The sequence below is a fragment of the Giraffa tippelskirchi genome, chromosome 9 (assembly GCF_054371585.1).
Source record: "Giraffa tippelskirchi isolate mGirTip1 chromosome 9, T2T-mGirTip1v1.2.pri, whole genome shotgun sequence".
In the NCBI taxonomy this organism is placed as follows: domain Eukaryota; kingdom Metazoa; phylum Chordata; class Mammalia; order Artiodactyla; family Giraffidae; genus Giraffa; species Giraffa tippelskirchi.
In genome coordinates this window covers 21,547,563-21,575,294 of record NC_137283.1, presented here as the reverse complement: position 1 = coordinate 21,575,294, position 27,732 = coordinate 21,547,563, and the positions used below count along the sequence as shown (strand labels likewise).

Sequence of the window (27,732 nt, the reverse complement as noted above, 5' to 3'; positions counted from 1 at the left end):
TAAACATTGAAAAGTTTTGCAGATCCATGATATATGGTCAAGTATCCACATCAAGGGGAGGAGGATGTCAGTATGTTTCACCCCACTGAGGATAGTGAGCATCTAGCATTACACAGCACATGGCCTCCCTTCTCCCACTTCTGATTTGCCAGATGTGTACTGGATAGTTTTTAAAATTCCATCTTGTTAGACCAGTAGCTTGGTTTGTGTATTTTATAAAACCTGAAAAATGTACAATTTTTCATTCTTTCTACACACACACACACACACACACACACACACACATATATAACAAATAGAGAACTGTAGGGTTGACTATTTGTAGTATTATGCTCCTTGGTCCCTCACAAGGATAACTGTGTTTTATAAAGAATGACGGTAGTAATAGTAGCTAATATGAATTGAGAGCTTGCTGTGCATTGAACACTAGGCTTCAAACATGTTATATGCTCTACTTTATTGAATCCTTACAGTAGTCTTCTGAAGATAAAGAAAACACTAGTCATTGAAGTACCTTCAGTACTCAAAGCTGAATTGCATTATAGCAAGTGTAAGGAAATATATATCTCTACTTTTAATATCTTAGCAAATGACTGGACTAGTCTTGGGAGAGCAGGACAGACACTGAATCCATAATGACTTTTATGTGTGATGTAATCTAAAAAAACAGTGGCATTAGCTACTGTATGATCTTTACAAGCAGGTGAGCAATGCATATTTGACTCCAGAAAACCTTATCAAAATCAATAGATGATACATGGCTAAATAAAATCAAATATCTCCAGCTCTCCTTCTTTCATTTATCCTCCAATAACCACTGCATAGCTAAAATTAAATAGATGAGAGCTATAATAAGATAATAAATATAATTAACTTTTATAAGCATTTAATATCTGCCAGGCACTACACTAAGAGCTTTAAATAGATTCTTTTAGTTCTCTCAATAATCCTATGAGAGAGATACTTTTATGACCAATCCTGCTTTATGGTTGAAGAAGCTGAGGCTTTAAGGGGTTAAATAACATGCCCTTGTTATTTAACATGTTAAATAAGGTTGAATAACATACCCTTGTATAGCTATTAAGTGACCATGTCATTTCCTGTGAGAAGGATGAAATCACGCATATGAAATTATATATATACATGTATAAGTATACTTGTATTTTTAATGAAGACCAGGAGTGTGGTGGACTAGAGTCCTTTTACAATTTCATTCAGTCAAAATCAGATGTGTCTATGAGAATACAAGAAAAACTGATATTTTTCTTTTGTAGTTTTGTTAAATTAATTTTTTGCATAAGAATAATTGAGCTAGATCAGCTGTGGCTGAATATGTCTACCATTTGGAAAAGAGAATTCGTGAAAACAAATGAAGAATCAATTAAAATACAAATAACTAAAAATGAACTTTGACTTTCATGCTTTGCTTTTATGAGGAATGACCTTTTAATTTTTTTTTTTGAGCCATAAATATATGTAGTTTCTGAAGTCACCTTCATCTTGAAAGAAATGACATCTGTGGGCTTTTCCAAGTGTTTTTATTAAGTGTGTGTGTATATGTGTGTACCTGTGTGTTTAATGATTTCACTCAATAATATAAGAAGTCCCAACTTAATTGTAGAAGTGAAGGAACACTAAAACTAGTTTAGTAAGCACAATAATATATTAAAAGCATTCTGTAAATTAAAAGCTTGTTTAATTACTTTGAACGCTATTAGATTTATAAGTGATTGTCTTTTTAGTAGACAAAGAAAAGCTATAATGTAGAATGTATATGGAGTAAACATAACATTTGTCCTAATCTGATTTTCAGGCACATCTCCAGACTTTGATTTGGCTGAAATAACTTATGCCATAGAGCTGTGCACATGCCTGGAATTGAGAGATACAGGTAAAGAGACTCCAGATTGCTTCCTGCCTTTTGAAACTCCAGGAAATCATCCCTTCAGACTCTGGAATTCTACAGTTTTCAACAGAGACTTTGCTTAAATGTTTACATTTTTTGCTTGCTGTCTTTCATACCACTATATAGTGCTCGTGTTTTGTTAAAACTTGACAATTGTCAGGAGTTCAACTTGCTTGGCAAGCCAGCATGGCTAGGATGAGCTTTGTTTTAGCAGCTTACCAGATGGTGCTGAGCTTGCTCATGACTTCATTAACTGGGTCTTCCCTACAAAGTAGTGAGTGTCCACAACTTTGTGTATGTGAAATTAGGCCCTGGTTTACCCCTCAGTCAACGTACAGAGAAGCCACCACTGTTGACTGCAATGATCTCCGCTTAACAAGGATTCCCAGCAACCTTTCCAGTGACACTCAAGTGCTTCTCTTACAGAGCAATAACATCGCCAAGACTGTGGATGAGCTACAGCAGCTTTTCAACCTGACAGAACTAGATTTCTCCCAAAACAACTTTACAAATATTAAGGAGGTAGGGCTGGCAAACCTGACCCAGCTCACCACTCTACATCTGGAGGAAAATCAGATTACAGAAATGAATGATTATTGTCTACAAGACCTCAGCAACCTTCAAGAACTCTACATCAACCATAACCAGATTAGCACTATTTCTGCTAATGCTTTTTCAGGCTTAAAAAATCTTTTAAGGCTCCACCTGAACTCCAACAAACTGAAAGTGATCGATAGCCGCTGGTTTGATTCCACACCCAACCTGGAAATTCTCATGATTGGGGAAAATCCTGTGATTGGAATTCTGGATATGAACTTCAAACCTCTCTCAAATTTGAGAAGCTTAGTTTTGGCCGGAATGTATCTCACTGATATTCCTGGAAACGCGTTGGTGGGCTTGGATAGCCTCGAGAGTCTGTCGTTTTATGATAACAAACTGGTCAAAGTCCCTCAACTTGCCCTGCAAAAAGTTCCTAACTTGAAATTCTTAGACCTCAACAAAAACCCCATCCACAAAATCCAGGAAGGGGACTTCAAAAATATGCTTCGGTTAAAAGAACTGGGCATCAACAATATGGGGGAGCTCGTTTCTGTGGATCGCTATGCCCTGGATAACTTGCCTGAACTCACAAAGTTAGAAGCCACCAATAACCCCAAATTATCTTACATCCACCGCTTGGCTTTTCGAAGTGTTCCTGCCCTAGAGAGCTTGATGTTGAACAACAATGCTCTGAATGCTGTTTATCAAAAGACAGTAGAATCGCTTCCTAATCTGCGTGAGATCAGTATCCACAGCAATCCCCTGAGGTGTGACTGTGTCATCCACTGGATTAACTCCAACAAGACAAACATCCGCTTCATGGAGCCCTTGTCTATGTTCTGTGCCATGCCACCTGAATACAGAGGGCAACAGGTAAAGGAAGTTTTAATCCAGGATTCCAGTGAGCAATGCCTCCCAATGATATCTCACGACACATTTCCAAATCATTTAAACATGGATATCGGCACAACAGTTTTCCTAGACTGTCGAGCCATGGCTGAGCCAGAACCTGAAATATACTGGGTCACTCCCCTCGGCAATAAGATAACTGTGGAAACCCTTTCAGATAAATATAAGCTAAGCAGTGAAGGTACATTGGAAATATCTAAAATACAGATTGAAGACTCAGGAAGATACACTTGTGTTGCCCAGAATGTGGAAGGGGCAGACACTCGAGTGGTGATGATTAAGGTTAATGGAACCCTTCTGGATGGTACCCAGGTGCTGAAAATATATGTCAAGCAGACAGAATCTCATTCCATTTTAGTGTCCTGGAAAGTCAATTCCAATGTCATGACGTCAAACTTAAAATGGTCATCTGCCACCATGAAGATTGACAACCCCCACATAACATATACTGCCAGGGTCCCGGTAGATGTTCACGAATACAACCTAACACACCTGCAGCCTTCCACAGATTATGAAGTGTGTCTCACAGTGTCCAATATTCACCAGCAGACTCAAAAGTCATGTGTTAATGTCACAACCAAAAATGCTGCCTTCGCGCTGGACATTTCTGACCAAGAAACCAGTACAGCCCTTGCTGCAGTAATGGGTTCCATGTTTGCCGTCATTAGCCTTGCGTCCATTGCTGTGTATATTGCCAAAAGATTTAAGAGGAAAAACTACCATCATTCATTAAAAAAGTATATGCAAAAAACCTCTTCCATCCCACTAAATGAGCTGTACCCACCGCTCATTAACCTCTGGGAAGGTGACAGCGAGAAAGACAAAGATGGTACTGCAGACACCAAGCCAACCCAAGTTGACACATCCAGAAGCTATTACATGTGGTAACTCAGTGGATATTTTGCTTCTGGTAGTAAGGAGCACAAAGACGTTTTTGCTTTATTCTGCAAAAGTAACAAGTTGAAGACTTTTGTATTTTTGACTTTGCTAGTTTGTGGCAGAGTGGAGAGGACGGGTGGATATTTCAAATTTTTTTAGTATAGCGTATCGCGAGGGTTTGACACAGCTGGCAGCGTCTCTAGGCTTCCAGTTTGTGTTTGGTTTTTATTCTTATCATTATTATGATTATTATTATATTATTATTATTATTATTATTTTGTTTTAGTTGTTGTGCTAAACTCAATAATGCTGTTCTAACTACAATGCTCAATAAAATGATTAACGACAGGTTGGGGTTCCCCTGTGCTTTTACCAGTAGCATGACCCCTTCTGAAGCCATCAGCAGACAGTACCATGTTCTCCAAAAAGCTAACACAAGGTTGTGAAGCGGCATTGAAACTTTTGTAGCAATCTGGTCTATAGACTTTTAACTCAAGAAGCTAAGGCTAGACTTGTTACCTTTGTTGAATGATGTTAGTTGACCTTACTGTAATGTTGTATCAACTGAATTGAATGTTTGCTTTTGAACAACAACTTTTCTTTTTGTAATAGTTAAAAAGCTTAGAACAAGCTAACAGGCAATAGAAATATGTATATCAGATTTTTTATGTAACAAACTACATGTTAATTGTTACCTTATTCTTTTTATCTTTAGTAGACACTTTTAAAAAAAAAGACAATAATTTTGTTGTGTTTAACTCACCAACATGTGGTGTATAATGAAGACAGAACTATAATAAATTAGTTTTGTTCTGATTTTTTAGAACACTTGCAATATTGTATCATTTATAGTTCTTGCTAGTTCCAGTGGTGATATTTTTCACATCCCTGAAAACAACCACCAAATTACCTATAGCATGTTGCTTTTTAAAACTAGGCCTAAAAAATTTTGATTTCTTTTTCTAAGGGAAGAAATAAATATTTTAATGAAAAGGATTTCTATATTTTAAATATTACTGATGAGACCTAATGGAAGGAAAAGTTCATATGAAGAAAAAAGGTGTATTACTGTATATCCCATGTAGAGCTAAATGTAGCAAAAGACACAGATACATTGGATATGTCACATTTCTTCTCTGTAAGGGTCTTGTTAAAATCTGATTTTTTTTTAGTAGTATCCATACTCCCCATCAGTCTAAAACATAAGTTCCAAAATATATCACATGTTATTCCTCTAACAGCTGTCATTATGCCTAGATACATAATAATCCACCTATCAATGGGGAGACATCTACTGAGAAAAGTAAATGATTAATAGAAGAGAGAACAACTTCTCTACAATTGGCATTTTACATCCAAATAATATATGTAAACAGTTTTGCAGAATAATGTGTTTCCCAAATAACGTGTGTGAAATTTAGAACAGAAGGAGCCAGATTTAGGTAGGAGGCCAGATCCACAAAGTAGGGGAGGGAGAAGATTTAAAGGTATAGTTAGAGGAAAGAAGACCCACTTGAAGATGCAGATTGATACAGCAGAGAAATGTTTTTAAAAGACTGTTCCAGATGGCACCTGCTCCCAGAGACATGCTGTCACACCAGGAACGATGAGATTGTAAAAAGAAATTGAGAGCAAGTGGGTGCCAGCTGAGCAAAAGCGAGGGAAAGGGAGAACGAAGTGCAGGTGAGGAAGGATGAAGGATTTCTTTGTAAAATCCCTTTTCTGTGTGTGTGAATCTCTTAGAAAAAAAATCGTCACCTTCCTTCCCATAGTGTCTACTGTGTAGAAGAGAAGTTCAAATGCTGAAGCAAGTGAGCTGCATAGAAAAACAAAGAGCATCCGAATAAGAGCATCTCTTTCCACAGCCTTCATTTGTTGGCAGAAAAACTGGGGCCCAGGGAAGGATTTTAACTTGCCCTGGTCAGACTTTTATCCATGGGGAAGGCTGCCTCCATCTGTTGCTCTGGGACCAGCAGCCTTCTAGACTGCAATGCAGAGCTTCTCTTATGGTTCTCACAATCTCTGGTGCCCTTGCTTCACAACTGCCATGTATCTTCAAGTTCCCATTTATTCAGGACATATTTTAGCACAAGGGCAAACCAAAGGGTCAGGAAAGCTTCTGCCCCATGGGTATTTGCCAGTTACATGTGGGATACACCAGGGACTAGAGATGCTTTGGATGCAGCCTTGGTGGGGGAGGGTTTCCTGCTGGGGACTCTTGTTTTCAAGTATCTACAGAGAGTAATGGACTATCCAACAAACTCTTCTGCTGATTCTGCAAACTGTGAAAGGAGAATGATGCCAAAGCATTAGGCCCAGAGCAGGGAGGAAGTATTGTTTATCCCATACAGCAATGACTTGAACCTGGCACATAATCAGCACTCAAATATTAGTGGCATAAATGGAAAAACAACAACAACAACAACAACAAAACCACTTCCCTATTCTGGATATGTAACAAGGGATCGCAAGAGTCGGACACGACTTAGTGACTAAACCACCACCACCACCACCACCACCAACAAGCAGCAGGAAATCCAAATGGTTTTTGTCAACTATCTTCTGCCAGGTCAGTTTGGGGGTAAAACCCTTTCAACTCCTCCAATAAAATATTCGAGCTTCTTTTTTCCTTGTCCGTGCTACTTGGTTTGGTTTTCAGTCGAGAGAAAGCAAAATGGCATAGTACTTTTTTTTTACCCTAACCAAGTATTTTCTCATTTGTACTTAATTTAATTTGATATGTTAGACAGCCAGTGAAATTAGACATCAAACTAGGTCCTGATTGGTAATAGAAGTTATATCACCTTTACCAATGAAGTGACTATTATAGGTCACTTTCTAATTTCATATTTTTCCCTTTCACTTCCTGCTGCCCTCAGGGCATATAATGTATCTCTAACTTGATTTTACAAGGTTATTTTTGGATCAGTTTCTTAAAACAGGCATTCCCAAATTTGCCTAATTGAACTGTTGCCATGAATATAAAAACAAATGTAATGCTTGATGATCAAATTTTCTAATTTGCCTGTGTGATTGGCCAAAAGGAATTATATCCATTCTTTCTCAAACAAACGATACTGAAGTCTATTATCTTCTCTCATGTGGTTTTCTATTTATTCATTCATTTATTTGCAAGTACACCATGATCAGTCCTTTACTTGGTGTTTGCTTTCTATCTCTGTAGTCATGTTCCAGGGCATTTTCTTTTCTTCATTACTGGGGAGAAAATTTTCACATCCCTAACATTTTGCCAGGAAAACCATACTTTCTGCCTTTCTATTCACTGAAAAGGGGAGTTTAACTACTTCTGATGCATCTAAATACAACTGAAAAATGCTTTCTTCACCTAAGTTCTGTCACTCTCACCCTGCTGGCAAATAGACTTTTTTTTTTTGTTATTCATAAGGGATTACCTGCAGGGAAAATGTTTCTTAAAGACTGTGACAGTCACCATTCATCCAGAGCTCTGGAATGAGTTTGACCTAGAATCCCTGCAGGACTTGATCTAATCTGTTGTGGGCAAGATCTTTCTGCCCTGCCCCTCTTGCAGTGATACCAGCTCCTTCACTCTGTACTCCAAGCCAGGAACTTAGGGTACATGGTAAGAATAAGGAGATAGCAAGGAAGTGCTTTATTTTTGTACCTGTTTATTCAGCATTGCCCAGCACAGGTTAAGAGAACTAAATGGATGTCTAGTATTGTAGAGCTCCTCAGACACTTGATGGTACTAATATGAAGTACATAGCATTTCCCAGTCATTTCACCATTGGGATATTTCAGGCTACCATTCTGTATTACAGATCCTGAGAATTTGAGGATTTAATTTAATCTCCAAAATAGTCCTGATAAACTGGGTATTTATTCTTCACAGTTTTATAGAAAAGACAGCCAAGGCCCATTTGGTGGTGGTATTCAGTCACTAACTCATGTCCCAGTCTTTGCAACCCCAGGGACTGCAGGATGCCAGGCTTCTCTGTCCTCCACTATCTCCTGGAGTTTGCTCAAATTCATATCCATTGATTTGGTTATGCTATCTAACCATCTCCTCCTCTGCTGCTCCCTTCTCCTTTTGCCTGACGCCATTCAGTTCTGTAAGTGGGTGACCAGGATGGGGCCCTTCACTTCCAGTCTCCTCCACATCCACCTGGCACCCTTCTCAGGTGGAGGGGGGAGCATCTACCAAAGGTTGAGAGGCTGGAGGTCACAAGCATGTGGAGAAGGCAGAGAAAGCACATACCGGAGAATTCATGGGAGATGACTCTGCAAACTTAATATCTTAAAGTTCTTCTCTCTTCCCCTCTAACGCTTTGTGCTAGGAATTTCTGAGATACCCATCAAAACTATGTTCACATGAGGCTTAACTTTAATTCTAACCTTCAATTCTCCTATAATCTCTCTGTTACATGCTCAGAAAATTTTAAAGATTTTGTGGAGGAAATTCCAAGCTCCTCTTTTCCTTAGCAGAAAATCATGGAAGGTGTATGTAAAGTTATAACAAACTCAGTCTTTAGCTCTGAAGCTTAAAGAGGGAAATGTGGAATTCCTATAACTGGAAGACTGTGTCTGACATACTTGGAAAAAAATGGGTTTTGTATAACCACCAAGTTTATGGAGTTGGTGAGATCTTTTTATTCAGGCAGGGATTGCTCTGTTCCCCAGGGAAAAAAAAGTATCCAGAGGCTGAAAGACATTAAAAGGATGTCTTGATTTCTTGTTTTTAATAAATGTGATGGCTGTCTTGACATACTCAAGTTTTGTCAGTTGTATACTACTTAATATGAAGCAAAGCCAGGTTCACTCCCTTCATGAAGTAGTTCTGGGTACAGAGTGGGTCAGACCATGCAGTCCTCCTCTTTCCACCTTGGCCTTCCTTTCTTTCTCCCATAAGATTAAACTGACACGGTGAATTTCAGCCTGGGCCCTGATAAAATGGTCATGAATTCCTAATTAGCAGACTGCCCTGAATTAAGCAGCATTTTAATGCGTCAGTCTGCGCCTTAGCATGTCTCACTAATACAAACAAGACAGGATGGTCCTGGAGGGAAGAAAACCAAACTTACAGTGGTGACTTATGAAGGAAGAAGGAAGGAAAGACATTTTTTCTGTTATGTAGCCCTCTGCTAGGAGCTTCACATGGATTATTTACGTTTAATACTTTTAATTGACCCTCCTCCCCCAGGGAGTGGGTACAGGGCAGGTAGCATTGTCCTTCCACTAGAGAGGAGAAAAATGAATACTCAACCTCAAAAATGGAAGCAATTTACCTGAGATCATACAGCTTCTAAGAAGGAGAACTTAAACTCAAAGATTTATATAAATAAAACTTGCAGTGTTTCCATTATAAAATGGTCTGCAAGCTAAATCTGGACCAGGAGTGCAGAACACTGAGCCCAAAAGCCAATTTGGCACTTGAGACAGAAGGAAAAATGGGGCAAAAGGAGGCACTTGCCCAGCAGTGAGGCCTCAGAGTACAGGGATCTAATTTAAGACCCAAACTTGAGATCAGTATACAGAAATAACAGTAAGCCAGAGAGAGGCAAAAGTAAGAGACTATTTGTGATAGTAAATCCATACAATCGGATGGAAGACACTGAAGCGGAAGAAGAAAAAAACAATTAAAAAAAAAAGGCAGGGGGCGATGGGTAGGGGTAGAACTTGGAGTAGATGCCATATTTTGCCATATATTAAGCACTTATGCTCCAGATGTTGTACTAATCACTTGACCCATATTACCTCATGTAATCTTTAACAGTTTTATGAAGTGGTTATTTTTATGAAATACATATATCCTTATTTTTCACATGGAGAAACTGAGCCTCAGTTCATCAGTCTTAATTTGGAGTCAGATCTGAAGCCAAGATTTCAGCCCTGGCTGTGAGACTCTAAAGCCCATGACTGACCACTGAACTGTTTTTGTAGCTAAAAGGCACCCAGAGGACTGGGCTGGCCAGCTCCTTTGCTTGATTGATTTGGTTCTTCCCTGAGAGTGAGGAGTAAGAAAAGGGGTAGGTTTCATGACCTTGTGAGGATCTTGAAAGGACCTTCCCACAAAAGGTGTATAAACATGGAATTAACACCACAGACTTCTGGTAAGAAGAAAAACGCTGCCTCATTCTTTTTCTTTTGTAACCGTTAAGGTTAGTCACACAGTTTAATCATTTCTCTGATCTGCCTTTTAAAGCTATGCCACATCATTCAGAGCACAGAGAACACAGAGATGCTTGCATAATCTAATCTTAACTGTCTTGTAAATCATTCAGGGGGTGGGGGAAGGGAGGCCAGAGGGGGAGGAAAGGGAAGATAAACTCCCAGGGGACCCGTTAAGTGAAGCTGTTCAATACTAAATCCCATATCTTTGTGATCTCAATAGCCTTTAATTTAAAAATACATTACTTTCTATTTATCTTATAAGAAGCTAATTGGTCTAAATACCTCCTGTTCTACTGATGAAAGTATAAAAAAAGGTCACTATGAAGAGTAACTAAAAATGTATGCTCCTGTATTATTTTTCCTCTGATTAGAATATGACACATAACAATGCTCTGTTTCACCAGATTTTATTCTAACTGGCTCAGATGTGCTCACGACATCTTAATCTTGCCATTCATTTTTAAATGGTAATTTTTTTTCCTTTGATTATAACAGTAACATACATTCATTATAGAGTATCTGGAGAAAAATAGTAAGAAAAAATAGTGTTTATCAAAATAACCAAGTGAGATTTTGGTATACTTTCTTCTAGTCTTTTTTCCCCTCTGTGTGTATATTTATATATGTATATATACAACAATTAGAAAAATATACATCTTTATGAATATAGAATTTAGAATCCTGGTATATATAGTCTTGTATATTTTTTTCCCCTTCATGCAAAAAAAAAATGAGCATCTTCTTATATTATTTATTAAATTCTCATGGAAAGCCTGTTGTTAAAGTCTGTATAATCCAGTGATTATGGATATCTTGTGGTTGAAAAATTCCTTCTCTTGGGAGCATTTTACCTCTCTCAAGCACTAGGGGCATAAAAATAAACATCCTGTGCCCATGCTTTCCAGGGCACAGTCACAAACGAAGATGAACATCCACAAACGCGATCACCCAGTATGAGCTCGGCCACCAAGGGGATCAAATGATGGCATGAAAGCACAGGAAAAAAGAACCCTGGTTAGCTGAGGAACTCAGATGTCAAATCTCACTACCTAAGCTCAGATTTAGAAGATGAGGTGAGCATTCCACAAGCCAACAATCAGAGAGAGGTGGCCTGGGTGAAGGGAGCGAAGCCCCATGATCATAGAGTGTCCCAGGGCCTGGAAGAAGGCTTCTCAGAGAAGCTGGGGGTTCTGGAGGCACTCTGGTGATGAGGAAAGGGCTACTGAAAATACAGAGTAACTCAACAGGAAGCTGAGGTAGGAGAATAGTTTTTGTGCAAGGATGAGAAGGTGAGGCTGAGTAATACAAGGAGGGTACGGGCTCCAGAAGGAGTTTTGTCCCCAGGTTAATTCCTTTTAGCCTTTCCACACAATCCCTGGAGGAGGGCCTTCCTGGGGAGATAAGAGAAGCTTGCAGGAGCAACCTGATAAACCTCCCAATCCCTGGGGCTTCAACGTGAAGTCTCAACTGTGGAGATAGGTAAAACCCAAGCATTACACAAATGAGAGATTGCTCTAATTGCTACCATCAGAGGCCTGCAATTAGTTCACATTTCCTTCAGTGATCCTGGTGTCAAGGAAATAGGAAGTGCATGTTTGGAAAATGGAAACTGATTATGTAGGATTATAAAGCACAAAAATTCTCTGTTCAACTTGCTCTTTACTCACTAAATACAAACATTTCTGGTTCAAAAAAAATCTGATTTTTTAATGTAATAAACTAGGCCTTGGGCTGGCAATAGCAATAAAGAACAAGCTGTGCCTTGATACATCTACCTCCAAACTCACACACTGCACCACTCTTTGTTCCCCAAAGTAAAATAGATCAGAGACACTGTAGTGTAACCTAATATAAAATACTTCTGAATCTAGAAGCTATTCATACGAGATTTCCTTTGGATTTTTAATTTGATTAACTCCTGAGAATAGAAATTCATGACAGCAAGAAGAGATTGGTAGAGAAGTTTCTTTTTCCTAATTCTGCTCTTAAAAAGTATATTAGTGGACATAATATTTAGTAGTATATTTTTCGTTTTGTTTTGTTTTTTCTATTGGGAGATCTGTCCAAGCCTGTTTATCTCTTCCATCAACTCACTCTCTGAAGTATTGGTCTCTCTCTGGAGAAAGATTCAAATAACCATTCTACAGATATCTTCATTCCAATCATTGGGAATCATCTTCATTCCCCAGACTGTGTAAGTTATAGTTAGCCTCCCTTTAGGTATATAAATTGAGACAAGCAGTTTTGTAGACAATGAAAAACACTGGGCAATCCAGAAGTCAATAGTGGTTTGCTGAATGAAAGAATTCATTCACAATTTTGACTATGGAGTGAATGACAAGTTTTTGCTAGAAACAGATTCATCTTCCTAGTTGGATTTTCTTTTGTCTGGTAATAGATTTTTGGACTGCTGCAGGGAGCAAGCTGTGCATTTGGTTGATTTGGGGAACAGACTGCTCTTGCTGTATTTTCTTTTCCTTCTTTCTTTTTTTTTTCTGTGTTGAGGACTGGGAAATTTTGCCTTAACTTCAACCCAAGTCTGTGCGTATCATGCAACCTCAAACATCTGCTTGGGCTGAGCCACTTGTGGTGACCCAGGATTGTTGGGATTTCCTGAACACACCACACAACAGCTTACACTGTCTGGGCATATAGCAACTATCAGTGGATTTGAGAGCCTCAGACACTCCCCATGCAGATGAATACATATTCTGTTTAGTTCCCTGGAGTACACCTTCCTAATGCCGCAATTTGGAAGCTTTGTTCAAAATAGCACAGCCACCCTTTTGTTTTTGTTTTTCTCATAAAACCTTGTGCTTTGAAGACAAACAGAAATTAATATTCAATCTACCTCATATTTCACAACTACCAATAGCCAGGCTGGAGAAGAGTTTTGGGAAGAGTAATGCCACTAGAGGAGAAATGGAAAGAAAGCCTTGCAATGCAGCCACTGTAGAAATGCCAAAAAATGGGGACAATGTAGACAGACAACTATCTAAGGACAGAGAGGAGAGAGATATCCACCTCCCTAAAAGCTCTACCATGCAACCACAGTAGGAGCAGACAAAGGACAAAGTTTGCTGAAACAAAAAAGAGCCTTTTAAATGGATCTTTTGTGAGTCAGTCTCCTTTCCCCTCCCATTTTCTTCATTTTCTCTAGGCAAAGTGGTCTGACATTTCTACAATCACTCCTAACCCCCCTCTCACTTGGGTTTTCTCTTGGAGAGTAAAGAGAACTTCTAGCTGGACCTAGAAGAGTAGGTCCAGCTTTGACTAGACAGGCATTTGTTGGTAAAATAATGTCTCTGCTTTTTAATATGCTGTCTAGGTTGGTCACAACTTTTCTTCAAAGGAGCAAGTGTCTTTTAATTTCTTGGCTGCAGACACCATCTGCAGTGATTTTGGAGCCCCCCAAAATAAAGTCTGTCACTGTTTCCACTGTTTCCCTGTCTATTTGCCATGAAGTATTAGGACCAGCTGCCATGATCTTATTTTTCTGAAAGTTGAGTTTTAAGCCAACTTTTTCACTTTCCTCTTTCACTTTCATCAAGAGGCTCTTTAGTTCTTTTTCACTTTCTGCCATAAGGTGGTGTCATCTGCATATCTGAGGTTATTGATATTTCTCCCGGCAATCTTGATTCCAGCTTGTGCTTCATCCAGTCCAGCATTTTGCATGATGTACTCTGCATATAAGTTAAATAATTAGGGTGACAATATACAGCCTTGACGTACTCCTTTCCTGATTTGGAACCAGTCTGTTGTTCCATGTCCAGTTCTAACTGTTGCTTCCTGAACTGCATACAGATTTCTCAAGAGGCAGGTCAGGTGGTCTGGTATTCCCATCTCTTTCAGAATTTTCCACAGTTTGTTGTGATCCACACAGTCAAAGGCTTTGACGTAGTCAATAAAGCAGAAGGAGATGTTTTTCTGGAATTCTCCTGCTTTTTCGATAATCCAGTGGATGTTGGCAATTTGATCTCTGGTTCCTCTGCCTTTTCTAAATCCTGCTTGAACATCTGGAAGTTCACGGTTCTCATACTGTTGAAGCCTGGCATGGAGAATTTTGAGCATTACTTTGCCTGCGTGTGAGATGACTGCAATTGTGCAGTAGTTTGAGCATTCTTTGGCATTGCCTTTCTTTGGGATTGTGATGAAAACTAACCTTTTTCAGTCCTGTGGCCACTGCTGAGTTTTCCAAATTTGCTAGCATATTGAGTGCAGCACTTTCACAGCATCATCTTTTAGGATTTGAAATAGCTCAACTGGAATTCCATCACCTCCACTAGCTTTGTTCGTACTGCTCCTAAGGCTTACTTGACTTCACATTCCAGGATGTCTGGCTCTAGGCCAGTGATCACACCATTGTGATTATCTGGGTCATGAAGATCTTTTTTTTATAGTTCTTCTGTGTATTCTTGCCACCTCTTCTTGATATCTTCTGCTTCTGTTAGGTCCATACAATTTCTGTCCTTTATTGTGCCCATATTTGCATGAAATATTCCCTTGGTATCTCTAATTTTCTTTAAGAGAACTCTAGTCTTACCCATTCTATTGTTTTCCCCTTTCTTTCATTGATCACTGAGGAAGGCTTTCTTATCTGTCATCGCTATTCTTTGGAACTCTGCATTCAAATGGGTGTTTCTTTCCTTTGCCTTTAGATTCTCTTCTTTTCACAGCTATTTCTAAGGCCTTCTCAAACAACCATTTTGCCTTTTTGCATTTCTTTTTCTTGGGGATGGTCTTGATCACCACCTCCTGTACAATGTCACGAAACTCCGTCCATAGTTCTTTAGGTACTCTATCTATCAGATTAATCCCTTGTATCTATTTGTCATTTCCACTCTATAATAGTAGGGATTTGATTTAGGTCATAAATGAATGGTCTAGTGGTTTTCCCTACTTTCTCCAATTTAAATCTGAATTTAGCAGTAAGGAGTTCATGATCTGAGCCACAGTCAGCTCCCAGCCTTGATTTTGCTGACTGTATAGAGCTTCTCCATTTTATGCAAAGAATATAATCAATCTGATTTAAGTATTGACCATCTGGTGATGTCTATGTGTAGAATCTTCTCTTGTGTTGTTGGAAGAGGGTGTTTGCTATGACCATTGAGTTCTCTTGGCAAAACTCTATTAGCCTTTGCCCTGTTTCATTCTGTACTCCATGGCCAAACTTGCCTGTTACTCCAGGTATTTCTTGACTTCCTACTTTTGCATTCCAGTCCACTATAATGAAAAGGACATTGTTTTTGGGTGGTAGTTCTAGAAGGTCTTGTAGGTCTTCATAGAACCGTTCAACTTCAGCTTCTTCAGCATTACTGGTCAGGGCATAGAGTTGGATTACTGTAATACTGAATGGTTTGCCTTGGAAACGAACAGAAATCATTCTGTCATTTTTGAGATTGCATCCAAAGTCTTGCTTTTAGTTCCTATAATATATGTGCAAAATTCCTTTCTGTTTTTGCTTCAAAACCTTCTCCATAGCAATAGTGCTGAGTAAAACTACAGGCAGCAGCACCCCTACCCCAAGGCCAATTCTATTCCTGAAAAGAAACATTATTTTCAAAATTTAGGGGACTTCATCTTTTTTCTACCATCTTGTGAAGTAAGAAGATAACAAGACAGAAATAATCCACCATAATCTGTTCAAATAACAAAGCATTCTGTTTTACATCCAATCATTTTTAACCTGAACCGTGAGTGAAAATGATAGCTGTCATAGAGAGAGCTTCTCATATAGGATCCCCAAACCCAACTTATATTCCTGAGCCAAAAAATACATCTGATTTGTCACCAAATCCTCCCTAGGCTCAAAGCTCAAAAGACTCTTCAAATCTCACTATACACACTTTCTGGGAATTTCAATATAGGATGAAATGAGGTCTTCAGATGGAAAGATACACATGGTATCCTCAGAGAGTTCCTTTCACTCCACACAGATCCTTTCCTTTATTGAGCATGTGCTGAGTGCTGGACATGATCACGGAGTAGTTGTGTGCACCAGTAGAGGCTGAGCAGCATGTTGAGGAGGACTGACACTAAGATATGGGGAAGAAAAAACAGGCTCCAGATCTCAGCCAGTGGGAGTCTTGGAGAGCATCCTTGATTCAAGCGGCTGCCACTTTCACCTTAGGGAAAAAAAAAGTCAAGGGGATATAAAGAAAAGAGAGGTCATTTAGAAATGTGGGGAGTAGGAAAAGAGGAATTACTTTTGTGGAAGCAGTGTTGCCTATCTAGGAGGCAACACTGTGAGAGGATACCAGAGAATGAAGAACATTTGAACTCAGGAAAGAGGGGAAGGAGTGAGCAAAAGCATGAGGCAGAAGATGTCTCAAAGAAAATATAAATTATGGGGTACTCACAAAGGAGCTTGCAGCAGTAATTAGTCCAGTTTGCTGGATCAGGGGAGAGAAAAGTGGTAAAAATAACAACCTTCTGTCGAGCCTTTATGTTGTAGGCATAAGAGTAAGCCCTTTTATGCATAATTTTAATGAATCTTCAAAACAACCCCCATGTGACAGTTTCCACTGTTTGCTCCATGAGAAAACTGGAGGTTTAGAAAGATTAAGCAATTTGCCCAAGGTCATCCAAGAGGCAGAATCAGATATTTAATCCCAGAATCTATGCTCACAACCACAACACTATTCTAGAATTTGACTGTAAGAATACTTTAGGGCAGAGTGAATGCTTAAAACTTTATTCTTCAAGTGTTAGGGAGCTGGTGAAGGGTTTGAATAATAATGACATAATCAATGTCATTCTTTAGAAAGGTAAAGAGGTTAATAATCACAGATCAAGGGTCCAAAATACACACACACACAAAAGACCCCCAGAACTTATACAGAATGGAAAAAAAAAAAAAAAAGGACAGTGTTCAAGAACAAAGGCTCTTTCCCAAGCTTGACAACCATTAAGGAACTGAAGCAGTCTGTGAGAGTCTCCATCCCTACCCACCCTCATTTCATGTATGTCTCTAGGTCATCAAACTTTGGGCACCAGAACAAAGGAGGCTAGAGAGACGGGTGACTCAAATCCTCACAGGTGGCTGATGCAAGGTTTAACACACACATTGCCTCAACTTTTAAAGCTGCATAGAAACAAAAATAAATCACTGGAGAAGTAGTACACAGGTTGAAGATTTTCTAGGGCAAATTATTCATCTCAATGCATATTCCTACTATCTCCTGACCTCCTTTTTTGCCTCAGTACTGTGAGCTGTTTAGATTTTAAAAACTGACAAAAAAAAAAAAAAAAGATGCACTTTTTAAGCAATTTAAACAAAACAAAACAAAATGTGAGAGGTCTTCACCAGAAAAGTAAAGAGATAAGCAAATTACTTTTCAGATTTAAAAAGAATCTATTTGGTGAATTGTCTATTTCAGTGCTACCAGATATGTATAATAAAGCTCCTTAGGAATTTCCATTGATATAGGACAGACCCACATGTTCACTATCACATGTCAGCTTATTTATTTCTTGTCCATAATTGGTATCTTTAAAATCACATTCATGGGAAATTGTCTATTTAATTATTGGAATTTGAAAGCTCATGAGCAGTTATTAAGCATCTTGGCAAATGTGGTCAAATACTGTCATAAAGGAACAGGAAGATTAGATCATGGTTTATATAGTTCATTCATTTCATCATTAATAGGTCTTTATTGAGCTCCTACTTTTTGTCAGGCACTGTGCTGGGTGCTGGGGACACAAGAAGAACTAAGCAGACTTGGTTCCTGCGTGCCTTGAACCTTTATGTTTCTAACGGGCAACCAGAGATAAGTTAAATAATTAGTGAATTAATTGCAGCTTATGACAAGTCTTATGAAGAAAATGAAAGTACTGAATAAAAATAACTGGTGTGGGACAAAGAGGTTGGTCTGCTCCTTTCCCCCAGCATGGCTATGTACAGTACACTGTAGATCATGCTCATATGAGAAGACGCAATACCCTGGGTGCTGGCACTGCAGCAAGAGCTGAGTGTACACTGATGAGGATGCTTTGTTAGTTAAATATCTCCCTAGAAAAGGATGCACAGCAGTTTGCAAATGGCATTTCCATTCATCATTGCAGCACTTCTGAGAGGCAAGAGAGAGAGGTTCAAGCCTCATTACTTTTTCTTTAAAAAAAGAGGAAGGGCAATAACTAGAGAACTACTGCCAGCCAAATACCAAGGAGCAAAGCAGCTGTAGGGCTGATGCAGTAGCTGAGCTCAACTCCCCTGCTCCTAGCTGTTTCCACTAGACTGTTCATCCTATCCTTCAGTGTGACTTCGTAACTCATACACGGCTGGAGTTTCTGGAAATAAGCCAGCTCAAACTAGCTCAGCAAAAAGGGCTAATTTGTTACACCAAGAAAATTGTTCCCAGTAGTCATTCATATGAAGTTTGATTACCTAAACTTATAAAATTTCCTATGAAGTTTGATTACCTAAACTTATAAAATTTCCTATGTGAGAAATCTAAAAAGTGGAATCATAGACTAAATAATTTTCTTGAATATTTTGCCTGGTTTTTCCCCTCTTTTACAACAACAACAACAACAAATAATAACCTTCCATTGGGAATTTCTTTGATGTGAATCACAGTTGTCACATCCAGTGGAATTTATTATAAGGCAAAGTCATCATGAATCCCACATCCAGAAGAAAAGATCCAGTTATTCAAATAACCAAAGAACGTTAGAGAATCATAAATGAGTGTCTAAAAGGGATGAAGTAGGAGCAAAGAATAGTTAAAAATCTGTAAGATTCCAGACATGGTTTGAAGCCAATAAAAGTAAAATAACTTATCAAAGGTTGTATAGCTATTGAGTCAGAACTCAAATTCCAGTTTCTTGGTTCTCAATCCAGTGCTCTGTTGTAGGTATTAGAAACTCTACTCAATAGTCAACACATCCTTGGGACACAGTGAAGAGATAATGTGGCTTAAGAAAGTCAAGGACATACTATTTATCACATATCAGGGCAACAACCTGTAGGTAAGCAGGGCAATGACTCCATTACTGAAATGCTTAATACTTTTTACATTTTAAAATTTTTGCCACAATTAAGACATACACAAACGCTACAAAAATAGTACAAAAAAATTTCCCAGATACTTTTTACCCAGATACACCAAATGATAACGGTTTACTACATTAGTTTTATTCTCTCTGTCTCTCTCTTCTGGACTATTTGTTTCTTATATGATGTTTCTTCATCCTTAAATAATTCAGTGTGCATGTCTTAAAAATAAGAAAATTCCTCAAGTATTCTAAGCACAAAAAATAAGAATATTCTTGTACATAACCACAGTACAATTTATAAAATCAGGACCATTAATACTGAAAAAATACTATCATCTAAACCCTTATTCAGATTTTTCAGTTGCCTTAATAATGTTCTTTATAGAAAAATAAAAACTCAAGATCATGTATTTCATTTAGTTTTCATGTATTTTTAGTCTCCTTTATTCTGGAATAGTCCTTGAAATCTTACTTTGTAATCCATGACATTGACATTTTTTTTAAGAGGACAGGCCACTTATTTTACAGACTGTCCTTTAATTTGGGTTCTGTCACTTTTTTTCATGATTAGATTTAAGTTATGCCACTTTGGCAGGAATACACTGAGATCTTCTCAATTCATCCTATCGAAAGGCACATAAATATGTCCTGCTAACCAATTAAATAACTTGATTAAGGTGATATCTATCACATTTCTCCACTGTCAAGCTATTCTTTTACCCTTTGTAATGATCTTGTAGAGAAATACTTTGAGACTATGTAAACTCCTGTTTTCCCCTGGTTTTAGCATCCACTGAACTTTCTCGCTTGAATTAGTTATTAGTATAATATTTGCCAAATAATAATTGTGTGATTCTATCCTTCCTTCTTCATTTAGTAGTTGGATTTAGCTGTAAGGAAGAACTTTCCCTTCTTATTTATTTGTTTGTTGATTGTTTATCAGTGGACTGGTAGATTCTTACTTTATTCAATAAGTTGTAATCATTTATAATCATTATTTACTGTCTAGATTTGGCTAGTGGGAGTTCCTTCAAGTTGGCTCCCATGTTCTTTTGACCTACTCTCATCATTTTAGAGTACTCAAAGATTCAGTCTTCTAAGCATTTACAGATATTAAGCAACTGAGCTAAGAAGAAGACCCTGAGATTTGAATGCAGGTATAGATCTTCCTTGACTTGCTTTTGGGTTATGTCCCAATAAACCCATCATAAGTTGAAAACATAGCAAGTTTAAGGAATACTTCATATATCTAACCTACTGAACATCATAGCTTAGCCTAGCTTACCTTACATGCATTTACAACGCTTGGCCTATAGTTGGGCAAAATCATCCAACACAAACCCTATTTATAATAAAGTATTGAATATCTTCTGTAATGTAGTGAATACTATACTGGAAGTGAAAAACAGAGTGCTTGTCTGAGTACAGAATGGTTGTAAGTGTATTGTTTATTCTTGTGAGTGATTGACCAGAAGATGCAGTTCACTAAAGCTGCTCATGCCAAAGCCTTTGACTGTGTGGATCACAGTAAACTGTGGAAAATTCTGAAAGAGATGGGCATACCAGACCACCTGACCTGACTCTTGAGAAACCTGTATGCAGGTCAGGAAGCAACAGTTAGAACTGGACATGGAACAAAAGACTGGTTCCAAATAGGAAAAGGAGTACTGAAGAATTGATGCTTTTGAACTGTAGTGTTGGAGAAGACGCTTGAGAGTCCCTTGGAATGCAAGGAGAGCCAACCAGTCCATCCTAAAGGACATCAGTCCTGGGTGTTCATTGGAAGAACTGATGTTGAAGCTGAAACTCCAATACTTTTGCCACCTGATGCAAAGAGCTGACTCATTTGAAAAGACTCTGATGCTGGGAAAGATTGAGGGCAGGAGGAGAAGGGGACGACAGAGGATGAGATGGTTGGATGGCATCACCGACTCAATGGCCATGGGTTTGGGTGGACTCCGGGAGTTGGTGATGGACAGGGAGGCCTGGCGTGCTGCGGTTCATGGGGTCGCAAAGAGTCGGACATGACTGAGCGACTGAACTGAACTGAACTGAACTGAAAGCTGCTCAAAAGCAAGAGAAAATACCACATATCACTAACCCGGGAAAAGATCAAAATTCAAAATACAATTTCTACTGAATGTATATCACTTTCACACCACTGTAATGTAGAACAATCATTAGCTGGGGACCATATGTATTCAAATTTGGGAGAGTATTCCAGGAAATAGGGTGTAGTGAAATAGGAAAAGGTAAGGAAACCAGGAAAGGGTATATTAATGAGCAAGTAATTAATGTGGATAGCTAGAGCAAAGCCCTGCTGGGAAAGTCTGGAAACTGTACAGAATGTATGCTCAGAGCCATCTCACTCAAGGATTGGTGGAATTGGGGTATTTTACACTGAGATAGGCAGAATTATGACCCCCAAATATGTCCATGTTCTACTGACCAGAACTTGTGGATATGTTGTTACCTTACAAATGGGATGTGCTGGTGGGATAAAATTAAGGAAGGACATTGAGATGAGGAGATTATCCTAGATTATTCAAATGGGTCCAGTGTAACCCTAATAAGAAGGTGGCGAGAGAGTTGAAGTCAGATAAGAAAATATGACCATGGAAGCTAAGGTCAAAGTAATTTGAGGCCACAAATCAAAGAAGTTTAAAAGCTAGAAAAAGTGAGGAGACAATTCTCCCCTAGGTCTTCTAAGAGGAGAACAGCCCTGCTAATACCTAGATTTAGTTCTATCAGACTTGTGTTACAGAGTTCTGACCGTGAAAACCGTAAGATAATAAATTTGTGTTTATTTGAGTTTGTGGTAATTTGATGAAGAGGAAACCAATGCATGTACCAACTCTTGTAATCAGTTGTTGGTTAGTGACTGCTCCTGGGCTGATAATGCCCCAGTACTTCCAGTTTAAAGGCAGGTGAGTGCACTAAGGTGATCAAAACAAGCCTTCAGGCAGAGAGAAGCTTGTAGGCTTCTACACCTCAGGTTGGTGTACCTCTAACAATGGAATAAGGGCAGAACACCCATTCTCTCTACTGTTATCACCAAACCCCAGCCTATCTCCTAACCCCCTCCCAGGGCAGCAAACACTCTGTCTTCCACCACAACAATTCAATCAGTAAATAAACAGTGGGGAATATTATGGAAAGAAGCAGAAGAAGAACTCTTGGCCATGCCTCTCTGGGGATCTCATCATGCGACGTTAGTTTCTTGCTAAGGATTCTTCTAAATTTGAGATAAATGGCCTTGTCTGTTATTACTGGAAAAGGCCCCAGATAAAGACAGTTCAGTTCAATTGCTCAGTCCTGTCCGACTCTGCAACCCTATGGACTGCAGCATGCCAGGCCACCCTGTCCATCACCAACTCACGGAGTTTACTCAAAACTCATGTCCATTGAGTCAGTGATGCCTTCCAACCATTTCATCCTCTGTTGTTCCCTTCTCCTTCCCTCTGCCTTCAATCTTTTCCAGCATCAGGGTCTTTTCAAATGAGTCAGTTCTTCACATCAGGTGGCTAAAGTATTGGAGTTTCAGCTGCAACATCAGTCCTTCCAATGAATGTTCAGGATTGATTTCCTTTAGGATACACTGGTTGGATCTTCTTGCAGTCCAAGGGACTCTCAAGAGTGTTCTCCAACACCACAGTTGAAAAGCATCAATTCTTTGGCACTCAGCTTTCTTTCTAGTCCAACTCTCATATCCATACATGACTACTGGAAAAACCATAGCTTTGACTAGATGGACCTTTGTTGGCAAAGTAATGTTTCTGCTTTTTAATATGCTGTCTAGGTTGGTCATAACTTTTCTTCCAAAGAGTGAGTTTCTTTTAATTTCATGGCTGTAGTCATCATCTGCAGTGATTTTGGAGCCCCCCCAAATAAAGTCTGTCACTGTTTCCACTGTTTCCCCATCTATTTACCATGAAGTGATGGGACCAGATGCCATGATCTTAGTTTTCTGAATGTTGAGCTTTAAGCCAACTTTTTCACTCTCCTCTTTCACTTTCATCAAGACACTCTTTAGTTCTTTGCTTTCTGCCATAAGGATGGTGTCATCTGCATATCTGAGATTATTGATATTTCTCCTGGCAATCTTGATTCCAGTTTGTGCTTCATCTAGCCCAGCATTTCTCATTATGTACTCTGCATGTAAGTTAAGTAAGCAGGGTGACAATATACAGCCTAGAGGACAGGGACTTGTAATTTACTGGTGTCATTGACAAAATTTTGCTTTACAACATTTTCTGCAAGGTTTAATACTAAGTATCACAGATAAAACAAAAGGCTAGTTTACAAACATCTACCGAATGATGGACAGAGGAGCCTGACGGGCTACAGTCATGGGGTTGCAAAGAGTCAGACATGACTGAGTGACTAAAACATTCACTGTTTTTCATTTTTTCACCTTTTTTCACAGAGCAAGCTCAGGAAAAGTGAAGGCCCTCAATTTATACTAGAGTCACAAAAGGAGACTGTAAAAATATTCTAAAAAATATTGGAGAATGTTACTATTTGGCACTATTCATAGAAGGAAATATAGAATCTAAGCAGTATATACAGATATGGAGGATATGTAGAAATTGAAGTTCTTGTCCATTGCTGGTGGGAACATAAAATGGTGCTATGAAAAGTAACCTGGAAGTTCCTCAAAAGGTTAAATATAGAATTATCATACGACCCAGAAATTCCATCCCTAGATATACACCCAAGAAAAAACATATGCCCACACAAAAACTTATAATGAATATTCATAGTGACATTATAATAGCCAAAAAGTGGAAACCACTCAAATGTCCATTAATTTATGAATGGATAACAAAATGTGTGTGTGCTAGTCACTCAGTCATGTCCAACTCATTGCAACCCCATGGACTCTGACCCTCCAATCTCCTCTGTCCATAGGATTCTCCAGGAAAGAATACTGGAGTGGGTTGCCAGTTCCTTCTCCAAACAAAATGTGGTATATATTATAATAAAATATTATTCTTCCATAAAAAGGAATGAAGTACTGGTCCATAATGGTACATGGTTAAACCTTAAAAACATTAAGTGAGAGAAGCTATTCACAAAGGGACATAGAATATACAATTCTTTTTATATGAAAAGTCAAGAATAGGCCAATCCTTTGGGGGGGGAAATCTATAGAAAGTAGATTAGTGGTAGTCAGAGGCTGGGGGATGGAGGGGAGGATCGGGGTGACTGCTAATGGGTATACTATTTCTTTAGGGGTGATGAAAAGACTCCACAATTAGTGGAGATGGCTACACAGCTTTGTGAATATACTAAAATAAAAAATGCCGAAGTGTATACTTTTAAGAGGTAAATTTTAGGTACATGAATTATATCTCAATCAAAAATATATAAAAAACAATAGAGAGAGAATAAATGATATACTACTTTATTTCAAAGACTGAAACTTCTACAGCAGCCATCATATGTATAAAGCATTATGGCTCTTCCAAAAATGCTGCTAAATTTTAATGAATAAACCATGCTATTTTCCAGAAATCCCTGAAGGAGAAGGTATACTTGTGATCGGAAATTTTCTGCTGAATCTTGTTTCTAAGTCAATTAAGTTCATGTTATTATCTACCCAGCACCAGCCTGACTGTAGGTGAGGATTTAAGAAGAATAGAGGGAATATTATCTGAGCATATTATTCTTTTGCTTAAAAACCACCAGTAACTTACCATTCCCTATAATGTAGTCTCCTGGAGGAGAGCATGGCAACCTACTCCAGTACTTTTGCTGGGAGAATTCCAAGGACAGAGGAGACTGGCAGGTTGCAGTCCATAGGATTGCATAGAGCTGGACACGACTGAAGTGACTTAGCATGCATGCATAACTTAGTCTATCTTTCTAGCATGCCATATCACGCCCTTCACAATCTGGTCTATTTCCATAGCCCCTTTGCCCACCACTCCCCAAGAGGCTCCCTCCCTCCAGGTATCCCAGTTCATCCTCACATCTCCTTAACTTGCATGCCACACCATCCTTTTTGCATTGCTAAAACCCATCCCTTTATATGAATGCTCCTCACCTCCCACCCTGTCTGGAAGGATAACTGGATAACACCTGTTAATGCTCGCCACCTATGAGGATGTGTATTCAAGGGAATGCTTGGTCTCCACTCCTGATCTGCTAGAGGTGGGACCATTAGTTTATTCTGTGTATCTTGGTTCCTGGTGCAAGTGTGACACATAGGACACATTCTGCAAACATCTGTTAGCTGAATGCAAGAATGAACATTTGGATGAGATTTCTAAAAATCTAATTTAGAATGCAAGAGGCAGTGTGATCTAGTATCCAAACTTCTCATCTGACAGCAAGCAGACTTGCCTTACAATTCTGACCCCATCCTTCACATGCTGTGTGAACTTAGGCAAGTCATTTGCATTACCCAGGACTTGATTTCCACATTTGAAACTGAGGAACTTGGACAAATGATGTGCAATGTGTCTTTCAATTCTAACTTTCTAAAATCTTAGAATTTTAGGCAATCTTGTAGCTGAGAAATACTTAGACAGCAGAAAGTCAAATACTAAATTGTTTAATTGAGATTCCTACATCTGAGGTTCAGAGGAGGAAAGGATAGATGGGGAAATTTTGCAGAAAGGCAAAGAAAACATCAAACAAATCTTTCCTATGACCTGCTAGGATCTGCTTCACATTAAACCATGTATATAGAAATAAGTCCAGCTGCACATTACTCTGTCTAATAATTCTATTCTTCCAATTCTCCTTTCATGCTTTGCTCCTTTCCCCCTCTTTCTCTAGAAACACAGTACTCCTGAGAGTTGAAAATTAAGTTTTCAAGAAGAAATGAAAAGAAGTGACTTTATTTTGCCTAAAGAAACCAAGTTGAGAAGCAGCAATAACTGTACACTGTTAAGAACAGATAGCAGGCTTCTTCACTGCAGTTTCATCAAATCCCATTTTTCACCAAAATGATCTACAAAGTTGGCATCTTGAAACATGAATTAAAGATGCTCAAGACAAGAGTGCTGCATTTAAAGCCCTCATTTTAATTGCAAAGTTTTTAGGAGTACAGGCTCTGGAGGCAAACTGCCTAGGGTCAAATATAGGCTCTGCTGCTTACCTTGGACAAGAACTTAACCTCTTTGAGTCTTAACTTCTCTGAAAAATGAAGATAATTATAGTAATTACCTCCATAGGATACTACTATAAAAATCTAAGAGATAATATTAATACATGTAAAATAATCAGCACAGAGCCGACCTGCAACCTATAAGCATAGCTGATATTTCTCAAACGTGTAATAATTTTAAAGGAAACAACATATTCTTAGACGTATAGTCTTTTTCTATTAAACTGTTAGGCTGCAAGATTGCCATTCTAGAGACTTTTTTTTTTTCTATTTGAGATCTATATAAAAGTTTCATATGCAGACAATGGCAAAATTTTTTGGACACAAATTATAAAAATATCAGTTTAGACAGACCTTTGAGGAAAATCTTATTAAAAGATGAATCGAATGCTAGTATTAGGGCTTTTCAGGTTGTACAGTGGTAAAGAATCTGCCTGCCAATGCAGAAGACACAGAGACACAGATTCAATCCCTGGGTCAGGAAGATCCCCTGGAGGGGAAAATGGAAATCCACTCCAGTATTCTTCCCTGGGAAATTCCATGGACAGAGAAGCCTGGTGGGCTATAGTCCATGGGGTTGAAAAGAGTTAGACATGACTGAGCACACACACACATTAATAATACTAGCAATAAAAAATTCTTGCAGTTTACAATGTAATTAATACTTGTCTTTTGATTCTTCATTTAATCCTGAATTAGGTAAGAAAGTTGTAATAATCTCAGTTTACAGATTCAGAAACTAAGATGCAGAAGATTATATGGTTTGCTCAAGGTCACAAGTAAAGTCTCTTAAATCTTAAATAGAGGACACATAATCTGCTAGGCCAACTGGGGGAGGAAGCCTATCTGGGAATCTAACAGGCCCTTACCCCCCCTGGTGGCATCCGCCTGAATTACAAGTACACTTCTTGAGTGGACCAATCCCCCATCTAGGGAACGAATGTACTTTGCAAAGTAAACCTTGCCAAGTAATAATAAACATGACAGTGTTAATATTAACAATAATAAAACTTACCAAATAATATAGTACATTCAAGGTCCTTGACTTAGATTATCCTTTAATAGTTGGTATAATCTAACCAAGTAGTTACTGTTAATTCAGATAACCACACAGAGGAGGACATGGGGGACAAAAACAGGTTGAATGATTTGTCCACACAGTAACTGGGGGAAAGGGAATGTGAATCTAGGATTCTCTGATTCTGGAGCTGAAACCTTTCAGCAGTGTACT

The 27,732-nt window shown here is 38.6% G+C and overlaps 1 protein-coding gene and 1 long non-coding RNA gene across 7 annotated transcripts in view; one reads left to right on the top strand and one right to left on the bottom strand.

The window, feature by feature from the left end:
• Positions 1-5,057, top strand: part of LRRN1 (leucine rich repeat neuronal 1) — a 40,726-nt gene extending 35,669 nt beyond the window's left edge. For all 6 annotated transcript variants that reach the window (XM_081528191.1, XM_081528192.1, XM_081528197.1 and 3 more), the window contains one exon: positions 1,814-5,057. In XM_081528191.1, the coding sequence (XP_081384317.1) occupies positions 2,093-4,243 (2,151 nt within the window). In that variant the 5' untranslated portion in view covers positions 1,814-2,092 and the 3' untranslated portion in view covers positions 4,244-5,057. The remainder of the gene's footprint in view (positions 1-1,813) is intronic.
• The window catches only part of LOC145520793 (uncharacterized), a 536,928-nt gene that overhangs the window by 133,593 nt on the left and 375,603 nt on the right, over positions 1-27,732 (bottom strand). The gene's annotated exons all lie outside the window — the stretch shown is intronic.